Source organism: Sturnira hondurensis, unplaced genomic scaffold (genome assembly GCF_014824575.4).
Source record: "Sturnira hondurensis isolate 20B ecotype Veracruz unplaced genomic scaffold, ASM1482457v3 Scaffold0003090, whole genome shotgun sequence".
NCBI classification, from domain to species: Eukaryota; Metazoa; Chordata; class Mammalia; order Chiroptera; family Phyllostomidae; genus Sturnira; species Sturnira hondurensis.
In genome coordinates, this window is record NW_028075721.1 from 267,574 (window position 1) to 289,856 (window position 22,283).

General features: G+C 43.4%; 2 protein-coding genes across 7 annotated transcripts in view; one reads left to right on the top strand and one right to left on the bottom strand.

Annotated features, from left to right (window-relative positions):
• WWP2 (WW domain containing E3 ubiquitin protein ligase 2) overlaps window positions 1-1,710 on the bottom strand; it is a 151,887-nt gene extending 150,177 nt beyond the window's left edge. Inside the window, exon 1 of one of the 5 annotated variants that reach the window (XM_037041380.1) lies at window positions 1,588-1,701. The gene's annotated coding sequence lies outside the window, so the exon portion shown is untranslated. Of the gene's footprint in view, window positions 1-1,374; window positions 1,453-1,564 lie in introns of those variants that run through there. The other 4 variants (XM_037041381.1, XM_037041382.1, XM_037041383.1 and 1 more) reach the window with 4 other exon arrangements.
• A 6,946-nt stretch (window positions 1,711-8,656) lies between these two features.
• On the top strand, window positions 8,657-17,515 carry NOB1 (NIN1 (RPN12) binding protein 1 homolog). Of its 2 annotated transcripts, none has more exons than XM_037041385.1 (9): window positions 8,657-8,816; window positions 8,917-9,049; window positions 10,518-10,648; window positions 12,801-12,872; window positions 13,069-13,203; window positions 13,306-13,503; window positions 14,071-14,168; window positions 15,097-15,241; window positions 16,782-17,515. In XM_037041385.1, the coding sequence occupies exons 1-9, from the start codon at window positions 8,754-8,756 to the stop codon at window positions 17,049-17,051; spliced, it is 1,245 nt and encodes a 414-aa protein (XP_036897280.1). In that variant the 5' UTR covers window positions 8,657-8,753; the 3' UTR covers window positions 17,052-17,515. The 2 variants fall into 2 exon arrangements, with proteins under 2 accessions (XP_036897280.1, XP_036897281.1); XM_037041386.1 differs by having other exon boundaries at window positions 8,659-8,816; window positions 13,075-13,203.
• Window positions 17,516-22,283: the final 4,768 nt, after the last annotated feature.

Consider the following 22,283-nt stretch of genomic DNA (forward strand, 5'->3'; position numbering starts at 1 on the left):
CAATACTGACCTTTACAGGACCATGGTAAAAATTAAGAGATGTTGATTTAAGCCCTTTGTAAACGGGACAGTAGTCATTAAGTAAAAGAGACTGAGAAGCCCATTTAAGCCTTTTTCTCAGGCCTATCATCTTCATATGGCAAGTCTGACAAAAGAACTAGGACTTGGGTTCAAATCCCTTGTCCTCCACTTACAGCGTTGTGACCTTCAGAAATGTGTTTTTTCACCAATCTTACCAGATGCCCACAACATGCCAGACACTAGGCTGGTAACCAACTAAGATATGAATACTGCCCTTGAAGAATTAGCAGTTTAACAGGGAGAAAGGGACCAGTAAACAAGAAATAGCAATAAATTGTTAGAAATTTAAGTCATCTCTCCTAGTTCTGCTTGTTCATTGTGAAATGACAATAACACCTGTCCAAACTAACTCACAGAACAGCTACAAAAACCCATCTTAAATGGGTAGCAAATACCTCAAACACTTGACCTCATAATACGAATTAGCAAAGTACTTTTCTCCCCTACTTGTAACATTTTGGGTTTAAAATGATGCCCGCTCCTGTTAATATCAGTTTGAATGTTCACTCTGGTTATACAGCATCCATGAAATTCATTTCACTGCCGCAAATTTTAGTAAACACAAAGGAAAAAAGGATAAATAGCTTTTCACAAACGCAAGTAATCTCAAAATCATGATCCAAGTCATAGTTGTAAGGCGCCCAACACAGACCTCGCAGCGGCCCTACCTAGTTCCAGTGCGTTAAGATAAGCAGTCACATGGTAAGGGAACCTGAATAATTTAGACTGAAGGAGAGAAAGTCATACGCCGTCAAAGTAGACATTGTCCAAGGTATCAGCAGTCACTATAATGCTTAAGGTAGATCATGCTCAACAGCTTAGGCTAAAAGCCATTTTATGGCCAGAGCAAAGCGCCCACACTTTTTTCTGCCTAGAAGTTGATGTGACCTGGGAAAAATCTCAAAGAAAGATGATCTGAAGGGCTGGGTCCCCAAGAAGTGGAAACCCTAGCCAAGGTGTGACGAAAGCAGAAAAGATTCCGTGATCCCTCCTAAAGTTTTAAAAACTGAATGGGACCGAAATGAAACTCTTGGGTAACAATCATTTCCACAAAAGAAAAAAGGAAGAGACTCTCAACTGGGATTCAGGCATCATCTTGAGATTTCCATCTTTCCCTCCTTGGTATATGGCCATTCTCAGGCACCTCCTCCAGTTCCGTCCCAAGTTGCCCCTTCCTCCTGTCCCGACCCTTCCACAGAGGTCAGCCTTCTCCAACCCTGTCCCCTAAGCTCCATTCTCCTTCCGGAAGGACCTGCAGTCCCCCGCCGGACCCCTGACTGCCTCCGTGCCCACCTCGGAGCAGCCTGCGTGCACGGTGTGCGGGCGCGCCCACCCCGCCTGGGCGGGAGTCGGGACACCCCTCCTCGGAGGCCGGAACCGCGGCACCAGGCCCCTCCCACAGGAAGCCACAGCCCCCCCGGGTTCGCGACCGCACCGCCCACGGCCCACTGCAAGCCGAAGCCACCCCACGCCTGCCCCGCACCTCCGCTCGCCCACCGAGCCCACCGAGCCAACTCTCGCTACCTGCAGGGACCACAGAAGCGGCGCCCAACTCCTCTCCCACTTCCGCCTTCCACCCCGCCTTCCACCGCCCGCACTCGGGCCGGGTCACGTGGCTGCGCACGGTCAACTGACCCGGAAGAGGCTGGCCGCATTGGCAGGTGTGAGCAACCCAGCCCTGGCCTGGGTTCCTTTGCCCGAAGAAGGCTTTCTTATCCTTTGTATGTTTTAAAGTGTAAGCATTTTTCATTCCCCAGACGGCTCCCAAGCAATCAAATAAATTGCGGACTCACTAGTGCCAGGCGCTTCCTAAGGTCCTTCCATGACCCTGTGGGCGGGTCTATTATTGACCCCACTTTATAGGTGAGAAGAAGCCATTCAATCAATTCATCAAATATTTTTGTTTGTTTTCAAAAAAGATTTTATTTTTTTAATATATTTTATAGATTATTCCATTACAGTGTTCTATTCCCCCCTTCATTCCCCTCCACCCACACACTCCCTCCCCCACCATTCTCTCCCCCCTTAGTTTATAACCACGTGTCTCAGGTTCTTTGGATTCTATAAATTCCCCTACTATTGTTGCCCTCCCCCCTATTTTCTACCTACTCTCTATGCTATTTTCTGTACCTTCTCCCCCCACCTCCCCTGTTGCTAACCCTCCATGTGTTCTTCATTTCTATGGTTCCGCTCCTGATCTAGCTGTCCTCTTGGTTTGCTTTTGGTGTGGTTGTTAATAACTGTGAGTTTGCTGTCCTTTCACTGTTCATATTTTTCATCTTCTTTTTCTTAGATAAATCCCTTTAGCATTTCATATAAGAAGGGCTTGGTGATGATGAACTCCTTGAACTTGACCTTATCTGAGAAGCACTTTATCTGTCCTTCCATTCTAAATGAAAGTTTTGCTGGATAAAGCAATCTTGGCTGTAGATCTTTGGATTTCATGACTTGGAATACTTCTTTCCAGCTCCTTCTTGCTTGTAAGGTCTCTTTTGAGAAATCTGCTGACAATCTGATGGGTACTCCTTTGTAGGTACCCATCCCTTATCTCTTGCTGCTTCTAGAATTCTCTCCTTCATTTTCGTCTTGGCTAATGTAATTATGATGTGCCTTGGTGTGTTCCTTCTTGGGTCCAACTTCTTTGGCACTCTCTGAGCTTCCTGGATTTCCTGGAAGTCTATTTCCTTTGCCAGACTGGGGAAGTTCTCCTTTATTATTTGTTCAAATACGTTTTCCACTCATGGCTGTTCCTCTTCCCCTTCTGGTACCGCTATAATTCGGATGTTGGAACGTTTAAAGATGTCCTGGAGGTTCCTAAGCCTCTCCTCATTTTTTCGAATTCTCATTCCTTCATTCTTTTCTGGTTGTATGTTTCATTCTTCCTTCTGGTCCATTCCATTGATTTGAGTCCCAGTTTCCTTTCCATCACTATTGGTTTCCTGTGCATCTCCCTTCATTTCAATTAGTTTAGCCTTCATATGTTCCTCTAGTTTATGACTATAATCAACCAGTTCTGTTAGCATCCTGATAAACAGAACTGTGCTTCTGAGAGGCTGGCAGTTTCTCGGCTGCTTAGAGTTATGGGCTCTGGGACTTTGAGTTCTTCTTGCTCCATCTTTTGGACTGTTCATGCCTGTTACGTATCAGGATCGGAACCCTAGGTGTTCACCAGAGCAGGGCAACTCAGTCACTGGGTTGTGATGCTGTATGTGGGGGCAGGGTCAAACAGGAGCAATGGCGTCCCGTCCGCCACCTCCCACTGCTGCTGCCACAGGTGCTGCAGCTGCCACCACCACTGGGGCCCGAGCGCCTTGTCTCCCCGAGTGCGAATGTGCCACCGCCGTCAGCCCTCCACCACTGGGTTCGAAGCTGGGGTCTGCGTGGTCGGTCTCACTGTGCGAGAATGTGCAACTGCGGTCAGTCTGCCCCACACCCCGACTGGTTCCGGGCTGCCTGCAGACCTAGGTCTGGGGATCTTTCCTGCCCGACCCTGCTCCACTGCTGGCTCCGCCCCTCTTACCATCCTGGTTGAATGGTTCGATGTTGTTGAACTTCCGTATAATTCAATTTTCTATTCTTTGGCTGTGTCTTTGTTCTCCAAACCTTTGTTGTATTCAAACTTGGTTGTGGGAGAAGGCACAGTGTTTCCACCTTATGCCTCCATCTTGGCAGAAGTCTAATTCATCAAATATTTATGTAGCTCCTTAGTGAGGTTGCCAGGTAAAATACAGGACATCCAGTTAAATTGGAATTTCAGAGGAACAACTGTGTAATGTGTATGTGCCAAATAGTGTCTGGGACATACATATCCACACTAAAAAAAAGTTTATCTGAAAATCAAATTTAATCGGACACCTTGTATTTTTATTTGCTAAATCTGGCAACAGTATGCCTACTATGAGTCAGGCAGTGTTCTAGGCTCTAGAAACACAAAACTCCCAGCTTTTGTGGCGCATCTGTTCTTGTAACAAAAAGCAAAAGCAGAAAAGCTTCAAAACCCTTGCCTGAGTGGATAAAATGCCCCACACCAAGGTAACTCCCATTCTCTCAATCTACAGAGTAGATAGAGATTTATGAATTAAAATCAAGATTCTTTACTGATGGTCTGGACCTTCAGTTTTGACAAATTGAATAAAGGCCCAGTTTTTAACCATTAATCACCATTGTTTAAAAGTACTACAAATTAGCCATAAGTACTGTGCACTAATTGTTATTTTTGAGTCTTTAAGTTTGGAAGGAGTAAAAGCTAAAGTACGTATTGTGGTTTATAAAGCCATTTCCCCATAGTTCCCCCTTTATTTCTCTCATCTCGTCTCCAGTTAATCCTCCCCTCAGTACTTTGCTTCAGCCACTCTGGCCGCAGGGCCTTTGGACTTGCTTTCCCCTCTGTCTGGAAAGTTCACCCTCTCATCACTTTCAGATGTTTGCTCAATTGTCTTTCTCAGTGAAGCTTTTCCTGATCACCCTATTTACAATCTCGGCTCATCTCTTCCTTCTTCTATAGCTCCCTTCCTGCATATCCCAGTTCCTAAAGCAGTACCTGGCTCATAGGAGGCCTCTTTAAATAATTCGCTGGACAGATAGATTACATCAACATTTATTGAACACTGAACTCATTGTTGTACATCCTACAGATGAGACTTTTTAAAAAGACATAAAAATCTGAAATATGTCATCATAAAAATGCCTCCCAAAAGTTAAAAAGTAAATTGACATGTTTGTTTAAGGAAAAGACCCCTAAATCTAGTGCTTGACTTCCAACCTATGTAAAGAAGCTACACAATTAACTGCAATGCAAAGCAGAAATAATACAGTAACTGCTCATTGAGTGACAGAAGTGAAATACCTTTTTTTAAAGATTTTATTCATTAATTTTAGAGAGAGGGACAGAAACATCAATGTGTGGTTGCCTCTCATGCACCCCACACTGGGGGGACCTGACCCACAACCCAGGCATGTGCCCTGACTGGGAATCAAACCAGTGATCTCTTGGATCAGAGGCTGGCACTCAGTCCACTGAGCCACAGAAGCCAGACCTGAAATGTCCAAAGTATAGTAAGAAAGAAGAGTTCAGATTTGTCCTTAGGGAAAAATCTCATTTGGATAATCAGGGACCAGTTTACAGAAGAGAAATTGAGCCACTTTTGGAGACTAAGCAATGATTGGCAGGCAGAATTTTCAGGCCAAGGAATAAACAAGGGCAAAGGCAGTGACAAGAAAGTCTGGACACTCGCAGAAAAGTCCAGGGGAATTCTAGGGATAGTTACTGATTTCACATGGTGTTTCTTCTGCATCAAGTTTTTCTCTCCCCTAACCCACTGTTAAGCATAGAGTCTCATAGCCTCTACATTTTCCAGTCCTGGAAATGAACTCGAATCTTCACTAGTGCCCTCTCCTTTGTAAAGGGCCTCACATATAAAAGGCGACATTATCTCCAAATGAGTTATACATTGTCCTCCTATATGTATTTGAAAATATTATTAATGAAAACTGTTTAAAGCGACCACAATGTTCCTAATAGTGTTTGAGATTACTTCGCTTTTTAAAAAACTAGAAGCTTCAAAAAGTGGTATGTCAGGGCTCACTTCACCTCTGAGAGCTCCAGTCCCCAGTCCCCTGTGACCACAGCACTATCCCCAGTTCCCTGAACATCTCCTTGGACTTTCATACCTTGGTGCCTTTGCCCTACTCATCCTTCAAGACCTGGCTCCAAAGTCATAAACTCTAAAGGTGCCCCTAGTTGCTACACAAAATATCACTTTGTTCATAACTGTTACATCACCCATAGCTGTTCATAGCTGTTGGGTGATGTAATAAATTAGCTGTCCATACATATTTATTAAATGAATGAAAGTCCTTCTAAGGCTCTAGTGGGGGTAGAGACATAGGGAAGCAGAAAACAGATAAAAACACTATAAAAATGATAAAAGCTACAGTGTCAAGAATCCTTTTACAGGCATACCTCATTTTATGGCATTTTGCTTCATTGCGCTGCAGAGTGTTGCATTTTCTACAAATTGAAGGCAAGACCTCGACAAGAGCAAAAAAACTACAATACTTCATTATGACACTCTCCTTATTCCAGTGTCCTGGAGCTGACCAGCAATATCTCCAACATATGCCTGCATATTAATAAGTATTCCTAGGGTTTACCAGAATGATTCAAAGCCTGATCACTCTTTCACTGTTTCCCTAATCAGTGATTCTCAAGTATGTCCTCCAGATCAGCAGCACCAGCATCATCTGGAACTTCTTATTAGAAATGCAAAATCTCAGCCCCTGCCCAGACTTACTGTATCAAAAACTAAGGCTGAGACCCATCAATCTATGTTTGCTAGCTCTCCAGGTGATTCTGAGGCACAGTTAAGTTTGAGAATCACTGATCTTCTCCATCTTAGGGTTTACAGAATGATCACTGCCAATTTCAATAAACTTTTTTACTATAGAGTCAAGTTCTGTCCTTCCTTTTAAGGCAACAGGAGCAATCAATTGAAGAAGGAGAAATTAGAGATAGGAATACTAGTATTGAGTGAATTACATTTTCTAGGCATGAGATAAGAACTTGATTAGAGTAACAGAGATGAATGTATAGGGGACCCAGGCACCACAAACATTTCAGAAGTGACATCAATAAAATTTAGCAAGAGGAATAATACAGGTTGAAAGTGAGGGTGGAAATGAAGATAACTCAGAGATTCTTACTTGGAGTGCCTTTGTTGGCATTAGTAAAATGCAAACAAGTAAAAATTGAAACTCTAACGAATGAGGAAAGTTTAAGCTGGGATGAGAGAGATAATTACTTCAGTCGTAACCTTCCTCCTGAGTGAAAATGTCAAAAAGCTTTTTGAAGGATATACCCAGAAGGCAGGCTGGGGAAATAATAAAATAAATAAACCTAAAGACTGGGGGGACATTTCTATAATGGGATAGATGAAGCCTTGAAGATAGACAATATTGCTGAAGGAAAGAAGTTAGAGAAACAAAGGGACCAAGACCATTATGTGGAGGTTGTCCTGTTTGCAAGGCAGAAAAAGAGTCCAATTAGGGAGGGTGAGAAGCCATTAAGGAGGCAGGGAGATCAGGACTGTGAAGTATCACCAAAGTCAGGGGAGGAGAGACAGTCCAGAAAAAGGAGATGGGCAGCAATGTCAAATTGTGCAGAGGAAACAAGAAGGCAAGAAATAAAAAACAAAAAGTTGGATATGATGAACTCAAAAATTAGAAACAGCCTTCAGGCCCTGGCTGGGTAGCTCAGTTGGTCAGAGCCTTGTCCCAATATGCCAAGGTTGTGGGTTCAATCTCTGTTCAGGGCACAAACAATAATCAACTAATGAATGCATAAGTAAGTGGAACAATAAATATGTGTTGTTTCTCTCTACCCCCACCCCAATCAATTTAAAAAGAAAAACAGCCTTCACTTGGGCTGTTTCAGGCAGGGCAGGTAGGGCAGGAACCAGTGAGTGGCTCTGGAGGTTGAAGAGGCTAAGTGATAAGAACAATTGAGTGATAAGAACAGTTGAGATAGATGGCTAGGGAAGGAAAAAGGATTTGAGCAATTGCTGAAGGGCAACTGAAGAATTTTTGTTAAGTAAAATGCATAAATTATAATCAAGGGTTAAGATTGACAAAGAAGGTGTGTAATAACACAACATCACTGAAGACCAGTGACTGACAACTCAAGTAACATTCCGCCAAAAGTCACTGCATGATTTTGTATTAAGTCAGATCTCAAAAGGATGAATCTCAGATTTGATAAAAAAATTCAGCAATCATCTCGTACCCCTTCAGTTCAATTCAGCAATGACTGAATGTGCCTTGCTTAGGGGAGTGAGGTGAGGATATTAAAGTACATAAGACACAGACCCTTGGCCTCAAAATATACAAAATGAAGTGGGGATATGCAAGCAGCGGTCACTATAGCACGGCGATTTTCAACAAGTGTGCTGCAAGAATTTTTAAAACATGACATACCTGACTGGGGTCAGTCTGGGGCACTGACCTTTTTTCCCATAGATTGTCAAATTAAACAATGACAACAGCTAACAATGGCGGTCTGTTGTGAACGAATCAAAAATATACATTTTTGTCAGATATACAAAAATATATTTTTTGGTGTGCCACAGAATTTTAGCAGTTTATACCATGAGATGAAAAAGATTGAAAATCTCTGCGATAGCTTAACGGTTAAGAATGTGGCTCCAAGTCAGTTTGTCTGGGTGTTAATCTTACAACCACTTACCAGCCATGATGGTACAGCTAGCTTACTAGCTGTATGAGTTGTCTTCAGTAGCTAGCTATCCCTTGACTGTAAAATATTTCCTTATAGGCTTGTGATCACTAAATTAGGTTATGTGTATTGACTGACTTTTAACAATGAGAATATATACAGATTTTACATTTAAGAGTAGAAAAATGCTCCAAAGCCTGGACACTGAGGCATTTGTCCTCAGGTACCCCTGTGCTGCTGCCCCGCCCCAGGTTTGACCCCGCCCACAGCCCCTGGATGGGCTGCTGGCTTAGAGCGCATGCGCCCTGGTGGCTTGAGCTGGGAGACTGCTGAGTCTGCCGCCGGGAGGCAACGCAAAGTTGCGGCAGCTCTTACACTCTCTCTCAGAGGCCCCGAGTAGAACGTAGGGGCTGGCGCAAGCGCACTCCAGGGTTGTTTGGTTAAGATGGCGCCAGTGGAGCACGTTGTGGCGGACGCTGGGGCTTTCTTGCGGGACGCGGCTCTGCAGGTACAAGGCGTTAAGGTGGGAGGAGTAGGGTCCGGGCTGGCAGTCCCTTCAGGAGCTCGAAAGATTGGTGGGTGTAATGACCTGGGCTTATATCTCGTAGGACATTGGAAAGAACATCTATACCATCCGGGATGTAGTCAGTGAGATTCGGGACAAGGCCACGCGCAGGCGTCTTGCTGTCCTGCCCTACGAGCTGCGTTTCAAGGAGCCCTACCCTGAATACGTGCGGCTGGGTGAGTGCAAAGCTGGGTCCCAGGGTGCAGATGCGACCGGCTCTGAGTGCGAGTTGGGGTCTGGCCACTTTATCAACGGTTGATTTAGAAACTTCACGTTCGAAGGAGATTGTGTTGGAAGAGAAGCTTCCTGAGTCAGGAGTCAGCCTTGCCAGTCACTAGCTTTATACCCTTGGGTGTATCACCCAGAGTCTCTAGGCACCGATTTCCTCGTCTGTAGAGCAGAAGTAATAATAGGACCTACCTCAGAAGTTGCTGGGAAGACTGAATGACGACTGTCACTCAGCGTAGTGTCTAGCGCTTTGCAAGCATCAGTAAATTTGGATTAAAAATAGAACCCAGATTCTTACTCTTGCCTATTCTGATTCTACTCTATTCTGATTCTTTTCAGTAGGTCAGAGTGATAGTTTTGTTGCATAATTGTTTTGGATGTGGAGGCCAGCTTCAAATTCTAAAAAAAGGGGGTGGGGTGGGAAGGGGATGGCTTTTGGCTTTACATTAGTCCTGAAATAAAAACTAAACAATTACCACTTGACTTAGCATTGTTTTCTTGGGAATCAAGGTGGTGGTGATGCCCAGGACAGGTCCCAGTGATTGGAAGTGTGTTTAGGATTTGGAGGCTGATAGTAGAAATGTTGGCTACATCATTAGTTTGTGACTTCTGTAGCCTTCTTCACCAACTTACTGTGAAACCTTTGACAAGTCACTTAATCTTTCTGAGGAAGTACTAATAGTATTTAATTAATGGGATTTGGTTGAGGGATGAGATAAACAGCTTTTAGTAGTGCCCAATGGAATTGCTCTGTTAATACCTGCTTTTTACTTCTGCGGCAGTGTAGCACAAGACATCTTTCTGTTAATGTGTCAGAAAATTTTACTGCACATGTTTATCAGTGATATCTCAGGAGAATAACTAGTAACAGCTGGCATTTACTATGTGGTAAACATGGGGGGATATTTGTTTCATACATAAAAACTTCAAGATTTGTTACAGAGCAATCAATAATTTTGTTTTATCATATACTACAACAGGTATTGGTTGGATTAACTTTCCATCACATTCTGGAATCTGATCATCTGTTCTGTTAATCCGGGTTGTTAAAGTAAAATAATTTCAGAACTGGAAAGAAAGAGACCTTTTCTGACAATACCAAAACTTACCATAGATAAAGAACTTATCATCTGCAAATATTATGCTAACTTCGAATGACTTTTCTTTACCTTTGTTCTCATGTTCCTTCATCTGTACTCAACAAGGATATCATGGTAAACCTAATTATCGTGAATCTCTGTGGTAGAAAATACAAAGATCAACCATGATTAGAAAAAGATGAGGCAATAGATGATAGTGTTGAGAGAGGTTTTTCTTGACATATTCATGCTAAGTTCTTTTCCTACTTTCATTATGGTTATCTAAGGTCATCCGACTTTTGGCCCCTAACTGAAGTTGGGAATCTTTTGTTTACAGTGACTGAGTTTTCAAAGAAAACCGGAGACTACCCCAGCCTCTCTGCTACCGATATCCAGGTCCTGGCACTCACCTACCAGTTGGAAGCAGAGTTTGTTGGGGTGTCACACTTAAAACAAGAACCAGAAAAGGTAAATTGGGAGGATTGCTTGCTTTGTTTTAACTTTGTTATGTATGGGGAGTGTCAGATATACAGAAGTAAAGGGATTGTGTGATGAACTCAGGGTCCCCATTATCCTGCTTCCACAGTTATCCACTTATGATCTTTCTGTTTCCATCTTTACCGACCCACCAGCCCTTCTGAACTTAGACATCATATTTCACTGATAGATACTTCTCAGTGTGTCTCTTTTAAAAAGTTACCACCAAGTCATTATTATATGTATACAATACTACTACTACTACTACTTCCCTAATATTGCCCTGGATTGAGTGTCGGCCTGCGAACCAAAAGGTCACTGGTTCTGTTCCCAATCAGGGCACATGCCTGGTTTGTAGGCTGAGTCCCCAGTTGGGGGTGCTTAAGAGGCAACTGCACACTGATGTTTCTCTCCCTTTCATCCTCCCTTTCCTTCTCTCTAAAAATAAATAAATAAATAAAATCTTTTAAAAAATAATTCCCTACTTTTGTCAAATAACCAGTTAGTATTCATGTTTCCCAATTTTATAAAAATTTTAAAAGTTTATTTGCTTGGGTCAGGATCCAGATAAGGGTCATATGTTGCAATTAGCAAATGTGTGTCAGCCTTTTGATCTGTAGGTTCTTAGAAAGATTGGTTAAATTTGAAAAATGAAGAGTAAGAATCAACTATTTATCATTTTTTTAGTAGAAATAATTCTTTTCAGAAGCAAGAACACTACGTGCTAGCTTGCTTTTTTAAAATGTTTTTTAAAGATTTCATTTATTTCCAGACAGGAGAATGGGAAGAGAAAGAGAGGGAGAGAAACATCAGTGTGTGGTTGCCTCTCACACACCCACCACTGGGGACCTGGCCCACAACCCAGGCATGTGCCCTGACCGGGAACCGAACTGGTGACCACCTGGTTTGCATACCTGTGCTCAATCTACTGAGCCACACCAGCTGGGGCTTTTTTTTTTTTTTTTTTGAACCCTGATACCTTCAGAATTCTGGATTCCTGTTAGGTTTTTAGGGACTTGCCCACCTTAGCTGGGTTGAAGAGAATAATGGATTGTGCCTGGGCCCCAGTGGGCTGTTTCCAGGCCAGAGGATTTTGGAAGCCAGATAATTAACCTTATTATAATTAATTTCAGATAGTGTTGACAAAGAATTGCTTAATGTCCTCTGCCTTAAGTCACCAAAACCATGGTGGACTTTTATTTCTATACTCATTGGAACTGTCTACAACTTGTTTTCAACTAGGTTTAGAGTCCTTCAATACACAAGATCTAAAAACAGTGCCTCAGATACGGACTTCTACATGTCAGTGGAATGTTTTGGGGGGCGAGGATGGAATAGTTGTACAAAACTGACTGGCTGGTACCATCTATTCCTCATTCTTACAAATTGCCTTTTCCTACAGCCTTTTGGGTAGGAGTTAGGTGTTTTTGATCAGAAGCTTTAAAATAGCCTGCCTTTTCAAGCAGCAATTCCACTCTTAGGCACTTATCCTAAGGATGCAACCAAAGATACTTCCAAAATTTATAGATGGTGGTGTTTGTTACAGCTTTATGTATAAAGACTAAAAAGAAATGTCCCAAAGTGGTTATTTGGTAGTGGAATCGGCAAATAATTCTTTATATAATGTCGTTTCAGTCCACAATGAATCACATGCACAATGGCGCATGCTGTATAGCCTGGGTGTGCAGCAAGCTAGACGGCCCCGGGTTGCATACATGGGCTCCAGGATGTAGCACAGCGAGGAAACTACCTGACGACCCATCTTCCAGAATATACCCGTCTTTCAGTGGCATGTGACTATGTATTTTCCAGGTTTTTTAAACATTGAGTATTTTTTACTTAACCAAGGGAAAATACTTCCCCCCCCCCCCCAATTATAAGAGAAAGTTTATTTAGAAACTTACAGGGCTAGTAGAAGTGAGCTAGCTGGACTGCATAGTCCCAGGAAACAAGTTACAGAGGCAGAAGGGCCCTTGGAGCTTAGGAAAGAGACAGGCAAAGGCAAGGTGCCTGGGGGAAGTGGAGGTGGAAGGCAGAGGCGTGGGCGTGCTCCCCAGAGGGAGCACCTGTTTTGTTTCAGTTTCCCATGTTGAATTTTCAGAGTGTAGTTCTTTATTTAGAGCTGTCACTTTTCTTTTTACAGGTTAAAGTGAGCTCATCGATTCAGCACCCCGAAACTCCTTTAAACATTTCTGGTTTCCATCTGCCCTCAAAGGTAATTAATTCCTTAGATAAATTGTTTTGTTGTGCCCTTTCTGTTACAGGTAAGACCTCCACAAATTGTTTACAGTGAACCAGACTTATGTGGACTAATATGGTTTGTCCAGCTCTATCTGATCTGACTTGTATATCCTAAAAGACTTCGTCTGTAACCCTCTAGTATTCAGGTATTAAAATTATTATTCTTTTAATCTCAGCCTAAACCCCCACGAGAAACAATAAAACACGGACACCCAGACAGTGAACCTGAGGACCTCGAATTCAGTTCCTTCGTGTTCTGGAGAAACCCTTTGCCTAATATTGATCGTGACCTGCAGGAGCTGCTGGTAAGGCGGTACTTTATTGTCTCCTGCTGGTGGCAACACACTAGCTCCCCCTGCTGTTCCCTGTGGGCTGGGAGTTGGTGAATTCTGTTGTGTATGTTTCAGATCAAGGAAGGTGAGGATGTGGCAAGTGAGGATGAGAAGGAAGAGAATGGATTTGAAGAAAGGAAAGATGAAGATAGTGATGATGATGAGGGGTGGATAACGCCCAGCAACATCAAGCAGATCCAGCGGGATTTTGAGCAGTGCACTGTCCCGAAGGACGTGCGAGTCGGCTGTGTGACTACAGACTTTGCCATGCAGGTGGGCGGAATGGGCATCAGTTAGCCCTGGGCTAGTGTCATACTTGTCACAGGCAGGGGTCCCTCAGAGGTTTGGGGGTGGGTGCAGAGTTATTGTGTATTGCCTGTGCTCTTTGGTAATTTTTTGTCTGCTTGGAGACTAGAGCATCATAGTGACAAAATGTGTGTAGGATATTAAGTTTTCAGTGTTTACTTTTCATAATCCGTTGATGCTTTTCTTTCAGTGTGTAAATATTCTTTTCTCAATTAAGTACTTAAAGAAATAGAGAGGGTTTCCAGCCCAGAAATGAGTGTATTTGCTCTGACAAAATAAATGTCTCTGTTAAGAGAGATTGGTAATGAGGGGCCACAGTGAAGCGATGAGCGCAGACCCCAGCACCAAGATAAACCTGTGTTCTTGTCCTAGTTTGCATTCTTGAGAGTTATCCTAAGCTTACCCTCCCTTAGCAGAAGCCCTTTCGGGAGCCCAGTCAGGGTTTGTGAAGTTCTTTAACTGTCATTATATAGAGGTTAAAAGAAAATTGAATTGTGCTCTGAGTTCAGATCTGTATTAACTTGTTGGTGGCAGAATGTTCTGCTCCAGATGGGGCTCCACGTGCTGGCAGTGAACGGCATGCTGATCCGGGAGGCCCGGAGCTACATCTTGCGCTGCCACGGCTGCTTCAGGTAAGTTGCTGATAATCGGAGCCAGTGCCTTCTACTCCACACTCCTCTCTCTTCCTGTCCCTTTCCCGCACATCTTGAAGGAGAGCCTTGCCTGTGTACCTCATTTGTGTATATCCCTCATCCCACCTAAGAAATCAAGGGAGGCCCTTTTGGTCCTTATTTTTGTGGCACAGGGCTCAGGGTGTGGGTTCTGGAGTAAAGAGCCCCCCTCTTTTGATAAGTACTGAGATGTGTATGGGTGGGATGATGCCCGGAATTTGCTCTGATGCACAGGTGGGAGGTCCACCATAGGGTGTTAGTGGGTAAGAAAAAGGCAAGGAGTTGGTGTCTGCTCTCACCACCCACACACGTTCAACCATAGCAGCTTTTGTGCTTCCTGTATAATCCGTTAATAGATTCTTGGTGTGATGCCTAGGCTCACGTTTGGGGACACAGCATTTACAGTTATTATAATGTGCCCCTTGAGAAAGTATGGTGATGTTAAGAGCATTTATTCTGGAGCCAGACTCTGGGGTTTTATAACTGCCCTTACAAGCTATATCACCTTCCGTAAGCTACCTTACCTTGCCTTAGTTTCCCTATCTATACATTGAAGATAGTGGCAACCCCATAGAATTGTTTTCGTGTGAAACTTGCAGACTAATGCTGGACAGAATTCAGTAGGGGTTCATTATTAATGCAACAGTGTGCTCAATTTTCATAGTAGCATACTTGCTCATCGTGTCTTTGCCTTCTGAGAAATGCAGTGTCGGTTTGCTTATATCGTCAGCATGAGGCTGGTGGCCCTGATCTCTGATGTGTTCAGTGCAGTGTAGGCTTTCCCCATTTGCTGTCCTTTCCTCCTGGAGTCCTGGACTCACCTTGGGCTCTGGGGAGAGGGTTCACTGCCTGTGGCTCCAGTATAGAGCTTCTCCTTTTATGTCTCCAGGACAACATCTGACATGAACCGAGTGTTCTGTTCCCACTGCGGAAACAAGACCCTGAAGAAAGTGTCTGTGACTGTGAGCGACAGTGGAACTCTGCATATGCACTTTTCCCGCAACCCTAAGGTGCTGAATCCACGGGGCCTCCGGGTGAGTGACTGGTCTCTTGCCCTCTGACAGCACGGGCTGAGCCTGGGAAAGTGACACCTCTTAGTACCAGCATTGAAAAGAATGGAGGTCAGAAAACATTCTCGTGGTTTCTACAATATAGTCCCTGTAATCTGGGTGTGGAGACAGATGGGCAAAGCACACGACAGAGCCCCCACAGGAGGCTTAGAGGAATCTGCAGTGTAATGAGAAATACCCAGTAATTCCATGCAATAAATGGTGAGGGCCAAATGCACGTGGGGTCACAGAGAGGGAGGTCACGTACAGTCTGGTGGTGGGGTTATGCAGGTGTTTGAGGATGGGCAGGATTTCCAGAAGCTTCATGGACTGGACAGATACAGGGGTTTAAGTGCTCAGCACCAAAGAAAGGCCTGGGCAGCAGCCATGCGTTTGTTTTGAGGACTTTGGAGAAAAAGGTAGAGACAGAATGACTGAGAGTATGACCAGCCAGGCACTGACTTCTCCAGGTGTGGTGACTGCCTCTAATGTGCAAGAATCCTTAAAATTTTTCTATCTTGAAATAATTTTAGATTGGTAAAAAAGTTGGAAAAATAGTACAAATAATTCCCATCTATTTGTCACTTAGACTTCCCTATTCATCTTGTACCACGTTTGCTTTATCATGTTACACAGTAGCCCCCCTTATTTGCGGTTTTGTGTACTGCAGATTCAGTTACCCATAGTTCTCTGCAGTCTGGAAATATTAAATGGAAATTCCAGAAGTAAACAGTCCATAAGCTGTGTGCCATTCTGAGCAACATGATGAAATCTCATGCTACATACGCTCTCTACCATTAGTCACTTAACCAGCTTGGTCATCCAATCAGCTGTTGCAGCGTTACAGTGCTTGTGTTCGACTCAACTCAACACCGTAAACTTCATTCTAGACCCTTCATATTCATGACACCCTTATTAACACCATTTTCCCTGTTTGTTTTACACTAGAATATATGTCATTGCTTCAGAATTGCTGATACATATATATATATATATATATATATATATATATATATATATATGTTGTGAAAATGGTACTTCCTTACTGGAGTTATTTTAGAGATTTTTTTTTTAATAGAGTGGAAAGGAGGGAGAAAAAGGGAGAGAAACATCAATGTGTGGTTGCCTCTCAGGTGGCCCCCACTGGGAGACCCAGCCCACAACTCAAGCATGTGCTCTGACTGGGAATTGAACCAGTGACCCTTTGATTCACAGCCTGCACTCAGTCCTCTGAGCTTTGCCAGCCAGGGCTCCTTACTGGAGTTTTTATTTATATTTTTTTCTCTTTTTAGCTGAGGGTGTGCAGTCATAATGCTCTGTTAGGGTTCTCATCTGTGAGTGGAGATGAGGATCAGATGGGAAGATGCATGTCATATGCTTAGTGTGTAGTAGGTGGTTAGTGAGAGATCCCATTGATGTCATCGCCCACACCCAGAGCTGTCCAATAAGCTTGACGTTAACAGGGTCTGACTTGTATGAATTGGATCACCGTCCTTCTAATCTCCTGTCTTTGTCTTGATTGCAGTATTCACTTCCCAACCCCAAAGGGGGCAAATATGCTGTCAACCCTCATCTGACTGAGGACCAGCGCTTCCCTCAGCTGCGACTCTCCCGCAAGGCCAGGCAGAAAACTGATGTGTTTGCCCCTGACTATGTAGCTGGGCTGTCTCCCTTTGCAGAAAATGACATCTCTAGCCGGTCAGCCATCCTGCAGGTCCGAGACAACACTTTGGGAGCTGGAAGGAGACGGTTAAATCCCAATGCTTCCAGAAAGAAGTTTGTGAAGAAAAGGTGAAGTGCTAGGTCCGCAGGCAAACTGGACACAGCTGCTGCAGCTGCCGAGGCATTCTGGTGTTGCATTCCCCCACCTGTGCCGGTAACAGGCCCAGCTTCTGCATGCTGCTTCATGACTCCTGTGGAGGGTAGGGTGGTGGGATCTGTGTGGGACTTGGCTGTGCCTCCGCCTCTGAGCAGCCAGAGAGCCAGGGTTCCTGCCACTTTGAGGGGAATTTGAGGAAAACAGCAAACAGTGCACTGGAGTAAATCTTCAACATTGAATGAGGGGAACTTCCAAGAGATAATATTTTTCTAATAAGTGTGGTTGCGAGTTTCTGTGCCCTTTCATTACATAGGCCAGAATTTTTCTTCTTTGGTAATTTGAAGGCTAACACTGAAAGTATACACGAAGATCAAGCATTTAGATTGCTCTTTTTTACAAGGAAATAATACTGTTTGTTACCATAAAACTAAGCACTGACATATTCTCTCTCTCTCTCTCTCTCTCTCTCTAATTTGAAAGCATCTTGGTCATTCAGGAAAGTTCAGCATTGTGGACTCCCATGGGGCTTTTCACCAAGATTCACTCATTGTCAACATTTCTTCTCACTTGCTTTTTATCTTTGTGTGCACCCAAGTACACAAAGAATCTCCTAGGAAAAGGATGTTCAAAATGTAACCACAGTACAATGACCAAATTCTGGAATTTTGATTTATTGTTACATAGCATATAGTAATTCACATTTTACTAAATTATCCCAATATTGTTCCTTGTAGCATTTCCCCCAATTCTAAAGTGTCTCAGCCTTTTGTCAATTTGTGAAATTAACATTTTCAAATAGTACAGCCAGGTTTTTTAAATGCCCCAGGTGTGGCAGATTGTTTCCTCAATTACACTGAGGTTATCACCGTGGGCAGGGAAGCTGCGTGGGTGATAGATAGGTCCTCAGTGCAGTAAGTGATGGCAACTTTGATTACTTGGTAAGTGAACCTGCCAAGTCCTTGTATCTTAGTTCTTTTTATGGATAGTGTGCACACCAAGTGCTAGGTTTGGTTGCTTAAATTAGGGTTTTTTTTCCCTGTATGATAATCTTACATAATTTTATTTGGGTTCAAATTCAATTTAAATTTTTTTCTTGTCCTATTTTTTTTAATATGAAAACTTCCAAAAGTCAAAACTGTAACTGTAAAGTCATAACAATGTATGCTGAGAGCTAGATACCATTTCCTCCCCTCCCATTTCTCCTTAACGTCTATAAATCTGTCATTTGTTTCTGATTTACCCTTTTGTTTTGCAAAAATAATGTGGGTGTGTTACATTCCTTTTTTTTCCCCAGTAAAGCAATGAACTATTTTTCCCCACTGTATGGCACTCCATGACAGCTCAGAGATCTACCTTATTCTTACCAGCTGCCTAGTATTCACTTGTAAGAAGCTACCAATTTAAGCACTTAAACATAACACAGGTTCTGTGTTAAGTACTTCATCTGCATTAGCCCATTTAATCTACAGAACATGGTTAGGAGCTGCTGGGACTGTTACCTTCAGCTGTCAAGCTATAAGAGGTTAAGTGACTTGTCCAAAGTCACACAGCTTGAGATCCATCTGTGCTTTTACACAGGAAGCATACCTGTTGAGATAATAGAAAATGGGCCGAATACCTTGTGTCTCCCTCACCCACCATCTTTGTGAAATCCATACATGGGTGCCACCTACTGGGGTGACACCTAGAGCCCACCCTGGGTGCTGGAGGAGATGTGAGTGGTGGCTGGAGTCTGGTGAGAGTTCTGCCCTTGCCATCTCTCTCGTCATATTGGTACGTCAAATCGAAGGAGCAATGTAACGTCTACCCACCCAAGACAGCCCTGCCAAGTCATAACATTTCACTGTTTACATCAAGTTAAGAAAGAAAACACCAGATTTTTAAAAATGTTTGCCCTGGCTGGTGTAACTCAGTAAGTTGAGTGCTGGCCCGCAAACCGAAAGTTCAATGTGCATTGAATGAACACAACATTCAAAGTTCAATGTTTCCCTGGTTCAATTTCCAGGGCACATCCCTGGGTTGCAGGCCAGGTCCCCAGCTGGGAGCATGAGAGAGGCAACCAGTTGATGTATCTTGTACATCTGTGTTCCCCCCTCTTCCTCCCTCCCTTTCCATCTCTCTAAAAATAAATTGGATTAAAATTTTTTTAAAGGTTTGGGAAGAAAAAATTCTGTTGCAACTACCCAACTCCACCATTGCAGCACAAATGTAAGCCAGACACGTGAATGAAAGGCCCGAGGTGACAGCTATGCAGTGCCCCAGCAGCTGTAGTTTGCCAGTCCTTGCAATTGTGTGATCTGGCTACCTCTCCTGCTCAAGCCCTGCCCCTCTTCCCCTTCTCTCCACTTTCTTCCTGTCACCATTTGACCTATTTGTTGCCTCCAGTTATGGCTGCATAAATGTCACCCCAAAACTTAGTGGTTGAAACCACCACTTGTGCATACAGATTCTATGGGTCAAGGTCAGCTTGTATGGCAGACTTGAAAAGGCGGGGGTGGGGGTGGGGTGAGGACTATATTTGTCTGAAGAACCATTCACCCAAATGTTTGGTGGTTGACAAATGGCTGTAGACTGAGACTTAGCAGCAGCTGTCAGCCATAACACACAAGTGTAGACTCTTCCTAGAACTTGGGCTTCACAGCATGGTTGTTGGGTTCCAAGGTCAAGTATCCTAGGGAGATCCACAGGGATGTTCAACCCACAGCCCACATGGGCAGCATGCAGCTCAGAATGGCTATGAATGCAGCCCAGCACAAAATCGTAAATTTACTTAAAACCTTTTTTTCGCTCATCAGTTTTCATTAGTATTTGTGTGTGTGTTTAATGTGTGTCCCAGAGACACGAAAAGCTTGGACACCTCTGACAGAGTCCTATTATTTCCTATGATCTAGTGTTGGAGATCATGCAGCATCACTTCTGCTGCGGTCCATGGGTGAGGCAGTCACCAAGTCCCGCCCACATTATTTGATTGCACATTGCACATTTTTAAAAAGAGTTTATTTACTTTTAGAGAGGGGGAAGGGAGGAAGAAAGTGAGGGAGAGAAATAGCAATGTGTGGTTGCTTTTCGTGCACCCCCAACTGGGGACCTGGCCTGCAACCCAGGCATGTGCCCTAAACTGAGAATCAAACTAGCGACCCTTTGGTTCGTAGCCCCTACTGAAAATCCACTGAGCTGCACCAGCCAGGGCTGATTGCACATTTTGTTGGGAGTGGTATCAAGGTTTTAAAAAAGCAGGCAGAGATTGAAAACACTGGTGTGGCAATTTTTTGGAAAAGAAAATCTGCTCCTTGGTCCATCTCCCACTATTAGAAGTTTAGCTCCTTGTGGAAAGGGCTTTATTTTGTTTATTGATCTATTTTCATCACATAGAACAGTGCCTGAAATGTGGTAGGTGCTCAATAAATATTTGTAGGGGTGTAATAGAAAGATGCTAATAATTTGCCTGTCACACACACACACACACACCCCTAAATTATGTAGACAGGAATGATTGGTGGAATGACACAGAAATAAATGGACTGTTTTATATTTTGCAGCCATATTTTAAAATAAGGATAACATTACCACTAAAAAAATCCAAAATTCTAACAAGTATTTTAATTAAAGTAACAAATGACATGGATATTACTTGTCTGAAGTGAAATCTTTTGTCTGGGGTTTAGTAGTAGAAAGGGAGAAACTCTGATCAGATATACTTAATTTTTTTTTAAGATTTTATTTATTCATCTTTAGAGAGGAAGGGAAGGAGAGAAAGAGAGAAATATCAATGTATGGTTGCCTCTCATGAGTCCCCTGCTGGGAACTGGCCTGCAACCCAGGAATGTGCCCTGACTGGGAATCGAACCGCGATCGTGTGGTTCACAGGCCCGTGCTCGATCCACTGAGCTACGCCAGCCAGGGCCAGATATACTTAATTTTTTAATACAAACATAAGGAACACTTGTTTATATAATAAATTGCACTTGAAAGCTTCGATCGTTAGTTCAGGGTATTTAGAACTCATATGAAATCCATATCCTACTGGCAAATATTCCTTGAGTGTTACTCTCCATGATGTGATAATTCTGCACTACCATCTTTAATATACCATAAAGGTAAGAATACAACATTACTGGCATTTCCCCGACACCCCACATGTAAACTGTACCACTGTATTTCACAGCCAAGCAGCACACACAAAACTCAGACATCTAGAATAGCCCTCAATTATTAGCTGTTTTTTACCCCAGTCCACACAGGCAGGAAGACATTTAGAGTGGAAATGCTGAATATGTCTAGATCACTGTGTTTGTGTGTTTATGTGTTTGGAGGTAAATTCTCATAAATAATGAGACTGCAATTCTGTGACCCACAATCACGAGGAAGGGCGGTGCATATTTACTAACAGCTGCTTAGATCTCTTCAAACATTGAAAACTGGGTGTTTTTTTTAAAAATCTTCCTACACCCTTCATGAAGCTTGGCACCTCTGTCTTGAATGATGTTTAAGAATTGTTTGTGGAATTGAATGCATAACTCAGACCAGTTTGGAGAAAATCAAGAGGCAGGAAGTGCTTTTCCCTTTTCTTTTAGTTTGCTTTTGAGAGTGACAAATGAGTTCCCCCTCCTGAAGGTGTTCATGCAGAAGCTGAGGAGTTACTAGTGGACCAGAACAGACCAAGCATGGAAACTGGGGCTCTTCTATGGGGCTCTTCTATTCCTTCAATTTTGGTGGGGTCTGACACCCAAACCCAATTTGCTATATCAGATAAAATCTCTTCATAACAAATGCATGCCATTTCAAGAGAAATTTCAGCTTAACCACGTGGTTAAGCCCAATAGAGGATGACCTACTTGACACACTCTGTGACATGACAAAGTTCAGGCAGAACACAGGACCACAGGAAACCCGCAGAAGGGCGTGTGTGCTGTGCAACAGGGATGGTGGCAGTGAGACAACACGGCAGGACAGGATGGGATTTACAGCAGGAGAGTCCTTTCTCCCCTAACCCCAAGGACCCACTCCCTCCAGAGATACTTGGCTGGTAGCCATGGGAAACACAGAGGACAACAGATGCCCAGGTCCCTAGACAGGCCCAAGTGTGGCCCTGAGCTCTTGTAGTGGGTCTGTCATCCACAGCTCAGAGAAAATAAAAGGGCTTTGGGGACTTCTTGTACAAAAAAGCAACCACACATATTGCTTTTAGCAGGTGACTAATGAGGCTGT